Genomic DNA, 20,005 nt, shown 5'->3' with positions numbered 1-20,005 from the left:
AATATCCATGAACAAGTTGAAAATCTATACTTACTGGAATACGTTTAACTTCACTCACATTTAAGGAAATCTAGGAACAAAGAGAAATATATTTATTTATTACACCACTAAAAACATCATTATTCTGATCTACTTATTTTTTCACTAGATTTACCCATTTTTCCCTAAGTCACATGCAAGTTCATTCATTTATTATGAATAGAAATAAAATCTATTTCTATCAAAAACAAGAAAATCATACCAGTAAGAGGTGGGAGCAATATGACTAGGAAATAATTTTGAATTCTCATTTTCACTTTGTGCTTGAGTGTTTGGCTTCAATTTCCCTCAATATGATAAACTTCACAGTCAAGGTATCTAGGCTTGTGAAGGCAAATTCCTGAATTTTGTATGGTACCAGAGCACTTATTAAAAAGACTTGTTTTTCTGTAATCCCACTGGGCTTAATTTACAAAAGCTGGGCAGGAAAATTGATATGATTTAGAAAATACAAATTCAATATTTATAGCGAATCTTTAATATCCTACATTCTTAAGAAATAAGAATGACTATGAAATACTAAACTATGAAATACCACTATGAAACAATGCCAACAGCATTAGAATAGTAATGCTATATTTAAATTTCTCTCTTTTTTTTTTAAATGGGTGGCATTGTTCTAAGTACTTTATAGGCATTATCTCAATAGCCTCATGAGGTAAACACTATTGTTATCCCTACCTTACAGTTGAGCATTAAGTAACATGCCCAAGGTCACAGCTAATACTTGGAAAAATAGGGATTCAAACCTAGAGCCTGCACCATGAACCCTCCCCAGCATATAAAAAACACTGGCAGGTTGACAGATATAATTTTCCCAAGTCATGAGGGAAATTTAGGAATTAGTTCACAAGTCAGAGTACTTAATCTTAGTTCCTATAATCTTATTCTGAATGCTCAATGAAGCAATTGTCCTGATGATCACTCGGCATAATTTTGAGAACATGAAGAATTTATCAACATTCCCAAACCCCATGTGAAAATATGGTCAACATAGTTAAATAGAACAAATTTGAAGAGATTAAGATAAACATTTTTTCTTTGGGAAATTAAAAAAAAATAGAGACATAGGGAGAAATAAAACCCTAGCCAAATGGAGCTTCACCCCACATACAACCCATCAAAACCCTTTCAAAAGGATTTACTGCAAAGAAAATCTATAATTTAATCTCTATATATTATTTCCTCCCTAGAACAAGCCACCATTACCCTTTCTCTGGGCCATTGCCAAAACCCTTCTAACCAATCTACCTGCTTCTAATTTTGTCCCCTTCTGTCACTGGCCCACAGACCAGCCAAACGATCCTTTCACAAGATCACAGCACCTCACTGGCTCAAAGATGCCCAGCACTCCCATCCACCTCTGGGTAAAATGCCTCTTTACCACAACATTCAAGCTGCCCACTGGACCTCATCTCCAATTCCGTTCTACCTCATTCATTTGGTTCAAGCCATATTCACTTCCTGTTGTTTCTTGAACATGCCAAGCACACTTCTGCCTCAGTGCTTCTTCCAATTGCTGATCCTGCTTCCTGGAATGTCCCCCCACCCTCACTGCCTGCTCACTCATTCATGCTCCCTCACCTCCTTCCGGTTTAACTCAATCTTCTCTACATGAGGGGACTCCCCACATTCCCTTCAACTGCTTCATTACTTGTTGCCACATGACAGCGTTTTATTAGCCCTCTATGTACCCATACTGGAAGGTAAGCTCCAGGAGAAGGGGGCTCCGTGTGCTGTGTTCACATCTGATAGTAGGTACATAAACCCATTAATTGACCATATAAATTGGTGAGAGAAATGAAAAGGTAATACTCTCATTAAATTAATTTTGAATTATTAATTCTAATGATTAGCCCAATACTCACAAATTCTGCATTTTCTTCAAAAACACAATACCCCTTCCTTGAAATGCATTCAGGACAGCATTTTCCATCTAAGTGAATTAATTCTTCATCCTATAGAAGAGTTGCAGTGGCACAAATCAGATTAACATCTCCAGGTGGCAGTGCTAAATTGTGAAGCAGCTGGATTCCCTGACTGGAATAAAGACTTTAGCCCACCCCTTTGCTTTGCCCACTACTTATTTCATCTCCCCGGGTGATGGGAGATGGACCATGTGTTTTTTCTTTCCCGTTATGGCCATGCTTATGCACTGATCATCCCAGTAATTTCCTTTCCATGACCAGGAACTCAAATGAATAAGGATTGCCAAGATGAATGTTATAGCCTTGGAAAGTCATAAGTTTCAGAAAAGGATCAGGCTGTTTAAAATATACAAGGTTTGAACTTGTAATTTGGTTTTGTTTACAGTCTTCAAATCAAACCAATGTTTTTCCTTGAATACAAAATCAGACATATCCCTTTATGCATAGGCATAAATTAAACAGTAGAAACCCAACATCTTTTAAATATTCTAAAACTTACCCAACCCACATAATCACTATTTTAAAAATTAGAAGGGAAAGGAAAGAAATGCCATACTAGGAAAGTAAATGTTTACCTTTCAAAGGCTTATCATTTTAATAATTTCAAATTTTCTATTTTTTATTACAAAATAACAAATGCTTACTATTAAAAAATGAATAATTCTGAATTCTAGTCTATCGCAGCCCTATCTCCTCGGGAATCTGCTGTTAAAAATGCATCTCTGCTGACAAATTTTCATGTGCATATATTAAAATATAATATCTATAGGCTAAAGCACTTTTCACTTTCTAAAGAATGGTGATGTTTCTTTAAATGAAGACATTATTTAATTTGGAGTCTTTATTGCATTTAAAGTACAGAAACCATGTTAGGTAAAAACTGAATAATGCAAAATTGCATAAACAGAATAATCACAATGATATTTTATGTTTAAAAACCACGGACTAAAGAAAAACAGAAAATAAAAGCATCCGCTGTCTAGCTGTCTTTGAATTGTAGCATTATGGATAGATTTTAAAGTCTCTTTTCTACTTTTCTTGAGTCTTCAATTTTCTAAAATGAGTATGTATGATTTTAATGAATGGAAAAAAACTTTTAAAAGAAACACAAAAATACATGAATGATGGTAACCTCTTACAGTGTCTAAAAGATTATTTTAAAAAGAAGGGAGCAGTATAGATCACTGTCCATCAAAATTTAATGCCAATCAGAGGCCAAAAGAGAGCAGTTGGTGCTATAGAGAACAGACGTATTTACATATAAATTGTTTTGCAGAAACGTGACAAATCAGCTGGTAGTGAAAGCAAAACCCAGAAACATAGTGAAATTTGCTTTCAAAGCATATAAAAGAGTTTATGCACATGTAATATAAGTCACTTAAAACAATGTCTTAAAAATGAGGCAAGTATATATACTTGTATTAAGACAAAATGCAAGAGTAATTCTTGAGTGTCCCCCACAATGCATCCAGACAAAACTGAAAATGGAGTCTGCATCACCCAGATAAGGCAAAGGAGGTGCCGGTTCTCAGTCTCCAAATGCTACTGTAAATAACAGCCAGGCCTGCTCCTGGGACCAAGGATTCAGTTTGGGTGAGGTAGGAAGTTCTAAATAGATTTGCTATTTATAGAAGAAGTCTGAATGATCCAAACTGCGTCACTTCACCGCAGTGGGGAGCTTGCTCCAATTAGCATTTGATTTTTGCTTTGAGAAAAATTGCTTTGTGAAACAAAACTAATTCTTTTCTTTTTAAGAGGATTCTGCTGTATTGGCCAGATGGACTCTGCTAACCTCTTCCCATTAAATCACATCCACATCCCACCACCAGAGGAAAGACCATGTGATTCCCTTAATCTGCCCACAGGAACAAAACAAAGATTAAGGAAACACACTCTTGAGAGAATTTTCCTCTTTGGAGGCAGGAAAGGCACCTCATATAGATGGAGTGTTTACCTTTTTCCATGCATTTGGCTATAAGCTTCAATTCCCCTACCATTTTATGTCTCATATATCCCTTTCTAAGGAAAAAAAATAAGGTCATTTCATTTGACTTACTCATCTGAATTCATGTTAAAGATAACAATACAGAGAAAAATGAAAATCATTATATTGTACAAGTCTATTGCTGATTTATTTGCCTCAGCATCTAGGGATTTGGTTTGGTATCCCAAAGACAACAGTTGTGCCATTTTCATTTTCACCTTTTTTTAACAGAGAAAAATTATGTGCTGATTTCAGTGCTATCTACAGCATTGTAATAATTACAGTGGTGAAACTGAGTAATTTCACTTCTAGAAGTTTACTCTTCTGCAACTTAATCCACCCTTGGAATCCAAGATTAGAAATCAAATAATGTTGATATTTTAGACAAGGCAGAAAGTGGGAAAGAAGAGAATAAAAATACCAGTAGCACACTTTCCCTGCTCCCCTTGGCAGGGCTCGTCATTTTCTCCAGGTGCTCTTAATACATGTAATTTATAACTCCATAATCAGTGGAGTTATTTACATGAATATGGCATAGAAAGAATTGGATAAGGAATAACTTTTGCAAGACTCCATTTTGGTTAAAATTTCACTTCTGGCATGTTCCCAGTTTAGAACCCAGTACCTTAAATAAAATCTGGGAAAATGGAGATCATCTGCAAGGAGAAATAGGCTAAAAGGATTAGAATCCCTCAATTCATAAAAGAGAAGATGGGATGGGGTGGAAAGCAGAAGCAGAAAGAGATGAGATAATGCTAAAGGGTGAGTTAAGGAATACTTAAGTCCTCACCACTGATTTCAACAGTTACTCCCCACTTTTCCTAAGAACAAAAGAAGCCCTGTCTTATGCTAGTTACCATAGGCAGGTGTCATGAGGACAGGCAAAACACTGGGGAACGCATTAACACTGGAGATAATGAGTACAAATGTTTTCTGTGAGTGAGGCTCTCTGTTCAGACATGGCTGAAAACAAGGGGCTAAAGTACCCAAACTACATTTGGGTAGTTTGGATCATTTCTCCCACATTTTCCAAAAACCCTGGGATGTCACACAAATTAGAACCTACAAAAATAACCCAGCATCCTCTGGGCAGATTGCTGAGGCCAAGAAGCCCAGCTTCAGCATGAGAGAGGGGAGGAAAGAAAAGGGCCAGATTAGGTTTTTCTCATCTTCATCCAACCGTCTGACTCCCATAAAGATAGCAAAGAAAAGAAAAGGTGTATGGGCCAGGGGGCGGGGGGGAACAAATCTGCAAGAAGAAAGACCCTCTTTACCTAAATATGTCTCAGCTTTGCCAAGACTTAGAGGAAGGAGGCAACATGAAAAATACCCCTGTCACTGACAGCCTTGCTGGAAAGGCTGTTCTTCCTCAGGCTCAATGTTAAGAGTAGCTGAGATGTGGGGGAGAAGAACTAGAAAGAAAATTGCCTTCACAGACACCCAGTGCTTCAGATCTTCCAAGTTTCCCTCATCTACTCAAGTTTACAACCCTCCGGGAAATTGGTGGGGCGGATGGGAGTGGTGAGGGAGACAACTTTAAAAGCAATTTGTTTTGCAGTGGGTCAAAATTGAGTTCAAAGGGGAAAAAAAGCAATTTCCCTACATTATGCCTCTATAATCCAAACAGAGGCTATTTTGTTAGAAGCTTCTAGAAATTCTTCTAGAATTCTGCAAATGCCAGAAGTCAAAAGAGGTCAACAGTTAATTATTTATGAGGTTCCCTCTCTCCCTTTAAAACAAAACAAAAATACATTTTATTTTCTTCCCTACTCCACAAGAGTGACTCTTAGGCACTGGCTCCCTTTTTTGTCAAATGCTGCCAGTGGGGCCTGCAACAGAAGCCAGGCCACTGGAGCACCTGAAGACCCCTGTATCGCTCTCTCAGTGAGTTGGGCAGGCCACAAGCAATTTGGTCCAGCTGCAACGACTGATAGGCGAATGTGCCGTATCATGTCCCCCCATTTTCTTGTTTCTGGCTCAGGGCTTCTAATCTAATCAGATGCACCAAGAATAAAAAGCTCCAGGTAGCTGTTCCAAGCTAGTTTAAACAAAATATTGACAATTACTTTCTACCAGAATCTTTGTGCTAGAAGCTTCTTTGAAATGAGAGTGAACAATGTGGCTTTCCCTTTGCTGCCAAGAAGCAAGGACTAAGTAAGGGGCCAACTATCACATTGGAGAAACCTGTGATAATCCAAGTGGAAATGCCTTTTTTGCCTCTTACCCTGGCACACTCCACTTTGGCACACTCTCCAGGCCAGCAGGTCACTTGGCCGTGGTCACACATGCAGAACTCACAGGCCGAGCTTTTCCACATTTCGTCCTGATACCGCACCATGCCGTGGTATGAGCAACTTCTGGCAGGAGACACACATTCCTCACAGCATTCCCCATGAGGCCGAGCCCGCCTTTGACCCTAAGGACACAGAGAAAATGGAGCATCTGGATAGCAAGAAAGCATCTGAGCCAAAGGGGCAGGCGGACACAAAGTCCCAACACCGTACACTGCTTCTCTTCCCTACCTCACCTGGCTGAGGCCAGTTCCCTCCTCCTCAACCTACTTCCTAGGAAGCAAATCTTTCACATCTTGATCTAATACGCTGAACAAAGCAAAAAACTTTTGTTTCCCTTGAAGGACACATTGGACTAAGAAATGCATTTCTTAAACAACACAGTATAAAGCATCACACTCTCAAATACAGTGAGTCCTCACTTAATGACATCAATAGGTTCTTTAACTACGCAAAATGATATCAAACAAAGTCAATTTCCCCATTAGCTAATTGACATAAACAAGAGTTAAGTTCCTACTGCACAGTTGTGGTCACAAAAACATCACCAAAACCTTCTAACTTTAACTTTATTCATCAATTGATTCATTCATTTTCCAATCAGATTAATACAGTCACAGGTAACTGGGACCTATACCAGCAGCTCAGGACACAAGGTGGGCACCTAACCTGGACAGGTGTACACACACATACATACACAGACTGGGACAACTGAGACATACCAATGAACCTGGTATCTTTGGGATTTGGGAGGCAAAGAAGAGCAAGCAGACATGAGGAGAACATGCAAACTCTGCATAGACAGTGACCCCAGTTGGGAGTCTTTCTCTTCTCATTAATATTACTAATGAAACATTGGTAACCAAAACATTATTTGAGGACCTGCTGTACCTTTTCGCATCTTAGTGGAGGGCAGGCCTGTTGGTGGCACCTGACCTCCCCTCGGTCACAAATACATGTGGTGCAGGCATTTTCACTCCACTGCTCACCATGCTGAGGAAAGCAAAGAAAAGTGAAAGAAGAAAATCAAATGTTACATACATTAAATAGAAAGAAAGTCATGTTAGACACACCACTTTTTACAACAACTTTTAATTGAACCAAACTGGAGACATTCCTGAGAAATAAGATCATTTAGGTAGCAATAGCCTTTAAGAAAAAAAAAAATCATTAGATGTCCTAAGAGAACCTTGGATTTATTTGCATTCAACTATATTCCACTGATGTGTTGAGGGCCTGCTCTATGCCAGGCATGTGGAGAATGAGGTGTATAGAAGACCCTGTGTGTTGGCTGATCAGTGGTGATTCTTTAGCGCTTCTTCTCCAGAAGAAGTATACGGCTCTGACTGCCACATACTTACTTTTCTGGCTTCTCATGTGACTAGGGAACAGACACCATCCTAATCCTAACTTAGGGGGCCTTAGGAGAAGTTTGCTAGAGTGGTGGCAGTCCAAGAAAAAATTCTTCTTGTTCAGAAGAAAAGTCTCCCCCGGCCTTCCCTGGTGGCACAGGCGGTTGAGCGCAGCACTGTGAAGCTGTCCGCAGCCTCGCAGGGCCGGTTGGATCCCGGCTGGTCGGCGAGGGTCCCAAATGGCACTGCAGACCTCTCCTGTCTCACCCGCTGCTCCCCTCCGTAGTGTATTTCATCAGTCTGCCTGTTCTGTTCCCCCTCTGTCTCTGGTGAATCCTCTCACTCTCTGCAGATCTGGTCTGTACCCCGGTTCTTGTATAAATAAATAAATAAATCTTTTTTAAAAAGTCTCCCCTTTACGTCTATCTGCTATTAGTGTGTGAGGTTGAGATGCCTCGAGCTGCCATATGGGGAACAAGAGGAGATAAGACAGAAAGAAAATGCCAATGTGCTGAGGATGATAGGGAGGAAAAATCCAAACTTAGATCTTTGAAATATCTTTGAGTTATTCAACTCTACAAATGCCCTGCTTCTTGTCCTATGAGATAATGAATGTTTTCACTTTAGCTACTTTTAGGGAATTTCTTACAGCCCAAACACCTTAACAGCTACAGAGGCTCTCTGTTCTATAAGAAATTAATCTAGCACATAAGTGGCTATTGGATTGGATCCACAAATCAGTACAGTAAGTCCTCATTTAACATTTTCAAGAGGTTCTTGGAAACTGTAACTTTAAACAAAACAACACGTAAGGGAAGCAGGTCCTGTTGTTCAGTTCAATGTTTCAGTGGACTGGGATTTCATTTTCTCATTAACATTATAATGAAATAATGTTGAATGAACCAACCTTATTCAGGGAGCTGCTGTACAAACAAAAGCTCTTCCAATTAGTTACATCCATTCAAATTTCAAGTGAGCTGTCTAAATAAAATTCAGACATCCCTTCATACTCAGTTCCAGATTCTCTACTGAGGTTCATATCCTAGTTTCTATTTAGACTTCCTTAGAGTGGCTGGCAAGCAAGGAAAGTATTGAGCTTATTTTTCATATGTTGTTTGAGTTTGAGTAACACAAACTGTTGGTTCAGGTAGGGACTTCTAAGACAACATTTATTTATTGATTCAATTTGTTGAACTCATTTTTATTTGATGCCTACTATATGTCAGTGATCTAGATTGCCCCAATTACATCTTCAAGTTTGTAGGTTCTACTACCACCACCTTCTCACCTCCTTTCTCTCTCCCCCCACTCCCTCAATCCCTCCCCCAGTGCAAAGTGGGGAGATAATGTATCTGGTTATCAGTGTACAAAATCCATCCAAAGCTACACAGATATTCTCATGCCTCCAACCTAAGTAAACTGATAGCAGGCAATAACAGTCATTTTTCCCTTCAAGATGTATACGCAGCAAGTTCACCAAGGTTCATGAACCAGGTGCTACTTGCCAGTACATTCCTTTATGTCTCTAATCCCCTTTGATTTAATTTTTTCAAAAAGACTTTCCTTGAGAAGAAAAAAGCCGGTTATGTACTGAGTTACTAATCCTGGCAAAGAGTCAGACATGAGGGTGAGGAGGTACAGTGGTTGGCAAAGGGAGGGCAGATGTGTGAGAACGTATGTCGAAACACCTACACGGGGCATAGCAAAGATTACCTGGTATACTTGGCCAGCAGCAGAGCAAGATCGTGAAGAGCACTGTGGGCAGCATTTTCCAGGGACTCGGACTACAGTTTCATCCTTAGCACCCAATAAAAGAAACAATACATCAAAAGGAGGTAACAAAATCCACAACAGCAGGAAAACTTCATCCATAGCCAACTCAATTGTGTACCTCAAGTATCTACAAACAGCAATTTCCTCTCACTTAGTATCTACTAATGACCTGGTGCTTTGATAAGAACTTTGTCACTTCCTTGGTCAATGTGACTCTTAAAAGTCTGAACATTCTCTAAGTCCTGTCTAAGAACAAACAAAAGCACAAATAATAAAGATAAGACAAGAAAAGTAACTTAATGTTTGTCATCTACTCTTTGAAATGCTTTTTATGTCCCTGTAAAATAAATGCTCTTATCCCTGCTTTACAAATAAGGGAAGGAAATACAGATATATTGTGTGACTTACCCAAGGTCACAGAGCTGACCTGATAATAGTAAATGGTTGGTGGTGGGGCTTCAGAACACCAATACCAATACTTAAGAGCATTTATATTCCTGCTGAGTTACCACTAAACTCAAGTGAAAGTATATTTCCCTTGATAAATGCTTCACTACTCTTTTGCATCTTGATGTGAATCCATACATCTATATATATGCATTGGAGAGGAACTTTACACGAAAAAAATCATTCATGTCTCTTGATATCTGGGAATAAGCCAGTGCATAGAAAAGTAGGTGGCAGGGACTAAATATTAAAAGAACTCCCCCTACACACATAGCACTATCTATATATTCTCACCTTTTCTACTCTGCCCCTCCCCCAGTATATCAGATCATTTGTCTCTGTTGCCCTAAGAACTTTCACAGCAACAGTCCCCTCATTAATGCCAAAGAGGCAGCTTCTCACTTTGACTTATCTCTGCAGCCTTCGTGAAGGGCAGTAAGTAAGGTAGACATATTAAAGGCAAGGGGACAAGGGTTAGAACAAACCAAGTTTCAATGACCAAGAAGTGCTATAGTATACAAAATATTCTTCTAAATATTTATCTTCACTTTCCCTTAAAGAAGTAGAAAATGAAATGTATGATCATGGTTGTTCCGGTATTCATTTTGCAAGAAAAAGGCTAATGTACTTTGGACAGCAGGGGAACAGCAGTCAAATAATCTTAATTTTTAAAGGAAAGTTCCAGTCATAATTCACTAGTTTTTTAACACAACTATATGATATCTGTTAAGCTAATGCTTTACTGTCTAATAAGAATTTATTTCAAACACCCAAATGACTGGAATTACCAACAACTCCTCCCTCTGCCTTAGGTTATTTTATTTCTTCATTATTCTATATGTAAAATACCATGAACATTGTTGTTTAATAGAGTAGGGGGAAATTGGCCATCTATTATAAACACTGAACATTTCTTGATCTCAGAACTCTTCAGCTTAATGAAATTTCAATGAGGAAGTAAAATAAAGGTCTATCTGATGCCATACTATTGGGTAATTTTATTGTAGTAGACAAATGCATTAAGACTTACACAATCTTAGCTAAAGAAGGAACAAATGTCATGACCACAGATCTTGAGCAGAAGTAGAGTTAGACTCAGTCTATCTTAACCAACATGAACTAGATCCAGAGTCAACCTGCGAGCATGGGGAAGAGGGTAGTCCATATTATAGGGATTGGTACAAGAAAAAATAAGCTTTCCTATTCCAATTGCAATTACATATTATATTGACAGAAATAGAATCTTTCTTCACAAGTATAGATTAACAAATGCAACAGGAAAAACAGAGAAAACATGCAAGGTATGAGAGAACTGCATGATGGGGAGTGAGTTAAGATCTTATCTGTGCTGGCTGCTTTATAAGCAGGACTGCAGAGGCAAGTAAGAAGGGGAGCATAGAGGTGGGTCACAGAAATGGGACAAACAGCAGTGCTGTCATTTATTTTGTTGCCATCACACACTTGAATCCTATCATTCTTGACTACTGATTTGCCATTCCAAAGGTATAATCTGAATTGGGGCCAGCAAACTATGAACCACATACCAAACCTGGCCCATTCCATTTTTTTATAATGTTTCATTGAAACACAACCATATCCTTTCATTTACCTATTATCAATGGCTCTTTTTATGCTACAGTGGCAGAGTTGAGTGGTTGTTCCAATTGTATAGCACACATGGTCAAAAATATTCACTATCTGGCTTTTTATAGGAAAAGGTTTTCAACCTCTGGCTAAATACGACACCCTTGGAAATCACAGTTCAATAAATAATCATATATATGATTAATGCCATTACAATTGTGGGTAGGACCACTTCTAAGGATATATTTAATTATGGCTTTCTATATTCCTTAAATAAAAATACTTTTGATATAGTGTAGTTATGGCTAAAGGCTCCAGACAACACATTTTCCCAGTACAAAATGAGATGAAAAGTCACCACCCCAAAGTAGAATAGCCATTCTCTACCATTGCCAAGAGGAAGTCCCACTGACCATAAGATATTTTGTGGCTTTCTTTTACTGTGTACACCTAAATAGAACTAAAAGCCAACACTTCCTTTCAACTATTTCCTTTCCTATATCAAGCACAACTGTCAAAGGAGGTCATTTAGAGGAAGTGACTGCCAAATGACCTACAAGCTAGACCCAGGCGATCAGAGATTCCTCACCTCCTCCCTTGTCCTTAGAATGTGCATTCCACTTGCCTTCCCCACACTAGAAGCTGCTCCAATGACATAGTCTTGAAATAGTAATGTGTTGTCAAGACCATCTGGGTGGTATATGTGACTAAACCCAGTTAAGGCCTCTATATCTTAAAATGAAAGATTTGGCAGGCAGATGCCGAGATCTACTTGTCTTGCAGTCGCCCAAGACAAGTCTTGTAAGATCCCTTCTTTATTAAAACTGCTACTTAACAGTCTGGAATGTTCTGTCTTTTTCTTTGGTATCACCATACCCTCTGTGTATGAGGGTGGGGATGACATTTAAAATTTTACCTGGGAAGCTCCTGTGATTGCAAACCAGATAGCCAGACCTCTAATGTGTGGTCACTGCTGTTTGAGGCACCTGAATATCAGTCCTCACCTTTCACTTCCCTCAGTAACTTTCTTTCTGTGTCTAGTTGGAGTCCATAATGTAAAAATAAATAAATAAAAGGGGGGGGGAAGTGTATGTATTAGCAGAGGTAGAGAGGTGATAAAAAACAGGGAAGTGTTGGGAGGAAGGAGCGCTCCCCAAGTGAAAAGCACACAGTCACAAGGGAAATGAAAAGAACTCTTGCAGCAGTGTACAGTGGGGATTATAATTTGATTTTCAAGTACTCAAAATGTAAGCAGAGTGGTCAGTGGAAAAAGGAAAAGATCTGATCTCAGTACAATAGAATTACACTAAATGAAAGACTGTCAGAACCCTGGATGAGGAAACATGGACATTTCTTAGCAATTGGCTATGGAGCCAAGAAGGGGAATGACCTAGGGGCAGGTCACTTGCCCTTGCAGCTTTCAAGTAGTGGTTATAGACAAATTTCTCTTGATCAAGGAAGAGTAAGAAGAAAGAAAAGAACTTGGAAGCAAACCCTGAAGAGCAAGTGAAAGGAATAACATTCTGAAGAGTCAAAGAAAAAGCAGATTTCTGAACACTATGTACTACAAGATCTAAAAGAAAAGATTGAAAAGTGGTCTGCAACTTCAGTAAACAGCAATCATTAAATAGACATAGGAAGTAATAAGGAGAGAAAGAGTATTGGAATCTTAAAAATAGATAAACCGATGACAGGAGATACGAAAAAGAATTAAAATTAAACAAATTACCAAATTAAAATCAATGCTGGAGGTAGGAAATACAAGCTCAAGAAGCTTTCTCCACAACATAGAGGGAAGGCACAAAGTGAAAAATTGTGAGAGAGAAAAAAATTGACATGGGGAAAGAAAAGAAGGTAAATGGTCACAGGTGATTCTGGAGAAAGAAAAGTAATTGGAATGGATGTATTTAATCAAAGCTATAAATGAAGAAAACTTTTCAAAAACTGGAATAAAACTGCAATATTTTAGGGAAAATATGGAAAATACACCTAACTCAGAAATAACCTGAAAAATGTTTGAATGATAAAGAAACATCTACACGTATCCAAGAAAGTAAAACAAGCTGAACGTAAGGAAAAGAGAGCAGACAGGTCTCAGAATTTTCCTCTATATAACTAAATTCCAGAATTCAACAGAAGTAGTCTAAGGGTTTGAAATGAGAAGAGTTATAATCCCCAATTTTAGACTCTTCCAGAAAGTTTTTTAAATTATCAGATTGAACACCACGCTGTGAAACTGTCTGCAGCCTCTGCAGCGCCGGTTCCATCTCCACCGGCCAGCGAGGATCCCACATGGCATGACAGACCTCTCCTGTCTAGCCCACTGCTCCCCTCAGCAGTGGGTTTCAGTCAGTTTGCCTGTTCTGTTCCCCGCTCTGTCTCTGGTGAATCCTCTCACCATCCTGAGCATCTGGCCTGTGCCCCGATTCTTGTGTAAAAGAATAAATAAATCTGGGCCTCCCCTGCTGCGCAGCGGTTGAGCACTGGGCTGCGAAGCTGCCTACAGCCTCTGCAGCGCTGGTTTGATCCCCGGCCACCGGTGAGGGTCCCACATGGCACGTAGACCTCTCCTGCTGTGCTCGCTGCTCCCCGCTCTGGCTCTGGTGAATCCTCTCACCCTCCCACGCCTCTGACTGTACCCAGTGCTTGTGTAAATAAATAAATAAATCTTTTTTAAAAAAAAACAAACAAATCTTTAAAAATAAATAAATAAATGAATAATCAGATTACTTTTCAGGTATATAGACAACAAGAAACCAATGGCTTAGAAGACACAGAAATCTTTCACTTTTCTTGAAAAAATGAAGTTCAGCCTACTAAGAATAGTCAATATTGAGGATGGGAAAGCTGTAGTATTAAAAAAGCTGGTGGCAATATCACCAGGAATGGACCTAAACAGACCATTTGAATGAGCCCATGAAAATGGGGAGTTATGGCTCTGTTCAGACTGCATCTTAACAAAAGGTAAAAAAGCAAGCAATTTCAATAACTGCATCTATCATAAAGGGAACAATCCTTATTTGAACATACCGATTTCTCTTTTTGTTAGAGTATCACCAACTTCTAACATGAATATAATTATGCAAACAAATATTCTATATTTATTTACCTATCAAAAAATTAGGATTATCTGCAAAAAAGAAAACTCTATGCTGGTCTTTCTGAATAATGGAAATAGAGATGATTGTTTTCTGCTTTCCCAAACTTTCTTTAATGAGTACAGATTTCTTTCACAATGAAAAAAATTCTATATTAAAAATCAATCTTTTTCTAGATCTCGAGTCTGGAAATACATTTCTTCTGATGAACTTGGGTTTTTATATTTAATGAGTAAAAGCATATGAAATATTTAGAATTGTGCTCAATAATGTTAGCAAGTAATGTTATGAGTAATATTATACATAGATGCTATACTATCATTTGGGGAAGTAATATAGCATAATGGATGAAAATATAAGTCAGGTGAGGTCTGTTGAGGTTGTGAGTAGACCAGCCGAGGTAAGAAGTACTGTCACTTCTGAGCTGTGGTACTTAAACAATTTACTTAACCTCTCTGCACCTCAGTTCTACCTACTGTAAAATGGAGATGAAAGCCCTACTTCATAGTGTTGTTAGGAAAATTACAAGGCTTTTAAAATTAACCACCATTCTTAGTTTGACTTTATCTTATCCTTTAAAGCTGACAATAGAACTAGGGCTCCAGAGAGCAGAGGTGGGGTGAGAGTGTGAGGAGGGAGAACAATGAACGATGGTATATAGGGGGACTGTGGGTGTCAGTGGTGGGTATGATGAGGAAACAACACCTGAGTGGGGAGATCCTATGTTTCTAAAAACACAAACAATGACATAAACCCTGTTACCTCAATAAAAAGAAATGAATGAATGAATAAAATAAAATCAGGGTGAGAAGGAAAGCAAAAAACAAAACAGGACAAAAATTAATCACCATTACCATATGTAATGGTAATTTAATACTAAATTCCACAAATGTGGTGATGCTGATGGCGATAACGCCTCCACCAGAAATACTAATTCTACAATCCCACTTTACATCATCAAAGCATCTATTACTTCATAGTGATACGAAATCATGAAAAATGGTTCTAAATTATCAACAGTAGCTGTGTAAAAATATATTATGATAAAAGTATAGATATAAGGATCTAAAAATGATTAAAATCAATCTATTTCCAAGACTTCAGAATGCTTACTTATCAATTAGTTCTGCAGTATGGTACCAAATTTCAAGTTTTTAAATGAATTGTGTATGTTAATGAAAACTCTAGGGGAGTACTGTGTTTGAGGAGTTTATATTTAATGTTTTTTTAAATGTGAACTAGTATTCGTAATTATTCTAAATTTAGCCCGCTAATATACAATCTGTGGTTAAGTTTTTAAAGATGTATTAAAGGAGGATACTCACAATGAATGATTGCTCCATTCCTCCTCCCATCTCTCTAAATTTTAAGAGTGGCAAATGCTTAAATATACCTCTTATACAAAGGGACTAAACCCTGATGTGTATAACTCAAAATGCACTAATGCTGCAGTGCTCTTCAAGTGTAAGATCCTGTGCAACTCTACTAAGAAACTCGTTTGCAATCTCAAAGCAAAGACAAGACTTTGTGATGGATTGGGAGACAGGACATGAGCACGGTGGTTGGTACAATGTGGTAATACAATCTAGTCTTTCAATTAGATACATTTTCCCGTTATCTGTCATGTAGCATTTCATGTTTAATTGCCTTCGTCTGCCTTTTAATATATTGCCCAATTGTCACAATATGCCATGTTATCGATTTTGTTTTATTTGACACAAGTACTACTCTGTATCAACTAAATGTTGCTTCCAGCTTTTCCTTAGATCTAAAATGAGCTATTTTTCTAGTGAGACAAACTCCTTTCATTGTTATCTGTCAATTGGCATGGAACATCCATAGGAGCCTCTGGAAGAATAAAAAAACTATAAAATGCCATACATACCACATCTATTTGCAATTGATTTTCTCTTCTAAATTTGTGTGAAGAGCCCCATTTTTTTAAAATCAAATCAGCTTTAAATGGAGAATAAGATCCCACTATTTTAAACCTCCCCAGAGAAAATCCTTTGTTAATTTCAATCATTATCTTATAAAAATCAATAGTGTACATCTGGATAATCATGTTTGAAAACATGGATATGTCTTTAAAAAGCAGACTACAACTACGAATTAAAAAGCAATAACAAACCTGATCATATTACAGAATTTTCCACATGTTTAGCTTGACATTTTTGAAACATCTGCAACGAGAGCGGGTGGCATCTTTGCTGTACCCTCAAGGCTCAGCTTCATTATGTAACAATTAGCCTAAATCGCTGGTAATTAGACCTATCTATAACTTCTAAGTGTAAAAGAAAAGTCTCAGGAGTAGTCTCCACAAATATAAGGAAAACAAAACAGACTTGCTTCTTGTTCTAGTAGTTCCGAGGCTTGCCTGACATAATCTCAGAAGAGACTCCCAGTTCCTGAACAGTGAAGCTAATGGTCTGTGAAGGATCCACTCTGAGGCTGTCTTCCTTACCTGGTTACAAAACAGAGGCTGACACTGAGCTGTGAAGCACTGGGTGACCCCGTTTCTACACACACATTTGGCACACCGACTCAATGGCCAGTCCTCCCCATCCTGAAACACACGGCCTTCATAGGAACAGGGTTCTGAAAGATCAGAGAAATAAGGATTAATGAACAATTGCACTTGCTGATCCAGGGCTGATGACACAGATGTGTAGGTTCCAAAGGCTCAGTGCAAAGAAGAAGGCCCCACACTCAGGGCATTACAAGTTCTCAGTAACTTTCCAGCTTCCCAATTCACTACAGTGGGGACCTGGGTGCAGGCGCCAGGAAGTGGCCTATACCCCAAGTAGCACAGTGAGGTCCTGGGTACCTGTGGGGTTCTCCACAAAGCAGAGGAACATTACAAACTTGACAGGTTGAGAAAGACCACTAGCTGGGGATGGGGGTGAGAAGGAAGATTTTTGTCCCCTGATTTTAGAAATAGGAGTCCTATATTTTTATTTTGTAACCAGAAAGTTATGGAGTTGGCCCTTGCTTACCCTCTAATGTCTCCAAGCAAAATGTTTCCATATGTCTTTCTCATGGAGGGCCAAAAAGGCAGGCCCCAAAAACTTCAGAGGGAACCCTATAAACACAGACAGCCCATTCCTTATTCCACCTCAAACTCTGCTTGCAGGATTATTTGACCCATAGATGCATTTGGTCCTTTTCTGGTGGGTAACATCTGAAATGCATAAGGCAAGCACTCTACTTTCATAATTTCCTAAGCATACCTTGTAGTACCTGGAATGAATCTCCAGGATACATGATTGCTAGGAATGGAACACCTGGTGATCAGAAAGAAGCCAAGAATCTTTATAAAAGGAATAAGGCAGGGCCTCCCTGGTGGTACAAGGGGTTAAGTCGCAGCACTATGAAGCTATCCGCAGCCACTGCAGCATGAGTTCTATCCCTAGCCAGGGAGCTAACCCACATGGCACAGCAGACCCCTCCTGACTTGCCCACTGCTCCCCTCAGCAGTGTATTTCAGTCAATCCATCTGTTCTGTTCTCTACTCTGTGTCTGGTGAATCCTCTTACCCCTCACACCTCTGGCCTATACCCCAGTTCTTGTACGCATAAATAAATAAATTTTTAAAAAATAAAGGGAAAAAGGCAAGAATAGAATATAGCTTCCAGGAGCTATTAAATAAAAGAATAATTCTAGCTATTATTTGTCAGCAATGACAATAATTTTTATTTATCACAAAGTATACACTATATACTTATCAAAATAGAAGGATACATATATCCTTAAAATGTAATAAAAGGGGAATGTGGTCAAAGTATAGATTCCAAGGACTGGACCTGGAAGTTTCCCCCAGGTTGCTGAACCACACCTCAGGCTATTTGTAGCATAATATCCACAAAGAAGCTGCAATAAAGATAGATGAAATATCTGCTTCTGGTTTTGTGTGTGTTGGAGAAAGATATGTCATTTCAAAGATCAGCCAGCAGAAGTAATGCTAATGATACTACAAGGAAAAAAGAGAAAAAGAGTTGTTCCTTCTTCCCTCATCCGAGGGGCAGGAGGAACTGTCTTGGCCTTATGGAATTGTGCCAAAGGTTCTTGTCTCTCTTCCTCTCCCCTTCAGGAATTATGAAATGCAGAGGGATGCATCTCGCCAAGACAAACTAAATAGATCAGAGACCTGTAGAATCCCAAGTTTGGAATGAAACTTAAAGATCTGTTCCAACCTCATTTTCTTCAATGTTGCTTTCTGTCAAGTTCAAGGCTTTATTTTGGTTCCAGTGGGCATAGGTTTAGGGATCTTTGAACCATATTGAGGGAAAAAAGAGAAAAGTTGGGATGCCATCAGGTGAACCTTAAAGGCAAAGGTTCATACTAGTTCATACTCACTCCCAGGGCCCACGCAGACTGGGCAGCAGCTTCCTTCAGGGATGAATTCCAGTTCTTGGTGTCCGCAGGACAGTGGTGGGCAGGCCCGGGGGGTGCATCGGACTTCCCCATGAGTGCAAGAGCACACACTACATGGGGAGGAGACCCACTCTGTGCCATGCTGTATGTTAAGAGAAAAAAGTAAAAGATTATTGTCAGAATGTAGGCTTTCATTGGCCACTTTCTTATACAAATGAAGGATGGAGCTCAAGTAATATGGAAGAAAGCTCAAGAGTTGCAAGTTTGAGACCAAGGTTTGCAATGTTCCAAGTTAGAAACCAATTGAAAAATTAACTTTTCTATTTTCCCCAAGATTTGAAATTTAAAAGTTTTAGAAAGGCAAAGAAAGGAAACAAAAATCATCTCAAAGCCATACTTTAAAAAGTTACATGAAGCCCAAAGTAAAATACAAACAACATGTATTACACCTATTAATTTTTCATAATGATGGCGTTGTTTTCAATAGCTCTTGCTCTGAACCTGCTTCTTTTCTCTGCCTTTACTATTCACTCACACTAGTTCCCATGCAATTCCTCCCTCCCCAGCACCAATGTACCAAGTTTTCAGGGTCTTGGGGTAGGTGTAAAAGCCAGCAGGTGACTCCTGCTCCATCTAGGTCTCTCACAAACTACAGAACAATTTATTTCCCTTACGGGTATTCACCCACACACGCAGAATACCCCAAATCCATGTTAAGCTGGGATATGTTTCCGAAAGCTAGCATTGTCTCAGTGATCTAACAGATTGATGTTTTGAGTTACATGATTTCCTGAGCACAAAAACTATTTAAATGAACTGCCTTCAGATATGATGTAGACAAGGGGGTGAATCCTGACTATAGAAAGCAACAAATATGTGGATTGTTTAGAGAAGAAGATGTCAAAATAAGTTCTCAAAAGTACAATGGAATAATGGTGACTTTTTATAAGATGTAAGAAAAATTAACCTAATGAATGCAATTTTACTCCTATAACCTTTTCTTAAATATCACTACCTACTTTCCTTTGTCTCTATAAAATGTAGCCAATGATGTAGCAAAAATCATATCTAAGCTTCCATTAAAAACATCACACAATCCAGAGGCTTAATCACTTATATATAATCTGGATATTAC

The 20,005-nt window shown here is 38.7% G+C and overlaps 1 protein-coding gene across 2 annotated transcripts in view; it reads right to left on the bottom strand.

The window, feature by feature from the left end:
• The window catches only part of FRAS1 (Fraser extracellular matrix complex subunit 1), a 445,491-nt gene that overhangs the window by 233,126 nt on the left and 192,360 nt on the right, over positions 1-20,005 (bottom strand). For both annotated transcript variants that reach the window (XM_054687966.1, XM_037530712.2), the window contains exons 5-11: positions 18,853-19,012; positions 16,961-17,094; positions 9,308-9,391; positions 7,134-7,235; positions 6,176-6,367; positions 1,908-1,997; positions 35-70 (exon numbers count right to left, since the gene is read on the bottom strand). In XM_054687966.1, coding sequence (XP_054543941.1) covers positions 35-70; positions 1,908-1,997; positions 6,176-6,367; positions 7,134-7,235; positions 9,308-9,391; positions 16,961-17,094; positions 18,853-19,012 — 798 coding nt within the window. The remainder of the gene's footprint in view (positions 1-34; positions 71-1,907; positions 1,998-6,175; positions 6,368-7,133; positions 7,236-9,307; positions 9,392-16,960; positions 17,095-18,852; positions 19,013-20,005) is intronic.

The sequence above is a fragment of the Talpa occidentalis genome, unplaced genomic scaffold (genome assembly GCF_014898055.3).
Source record: "Talpa occidentalis isolate TD23 unplaced genomic scaffold, MPIMG_talOcc4v2.1 talOcc4.6, whole genome shotgun sequence".
NCBI classification, from domain to species: Eukaryota; Metazoa; Chordata; class Mammalia; order Eulipotyphla; family Talpidae; genus Talpa; species Talpa occidentalis.
This window is presented reverse-complemented; position numbering and strand designations above follow the sequence as displayed.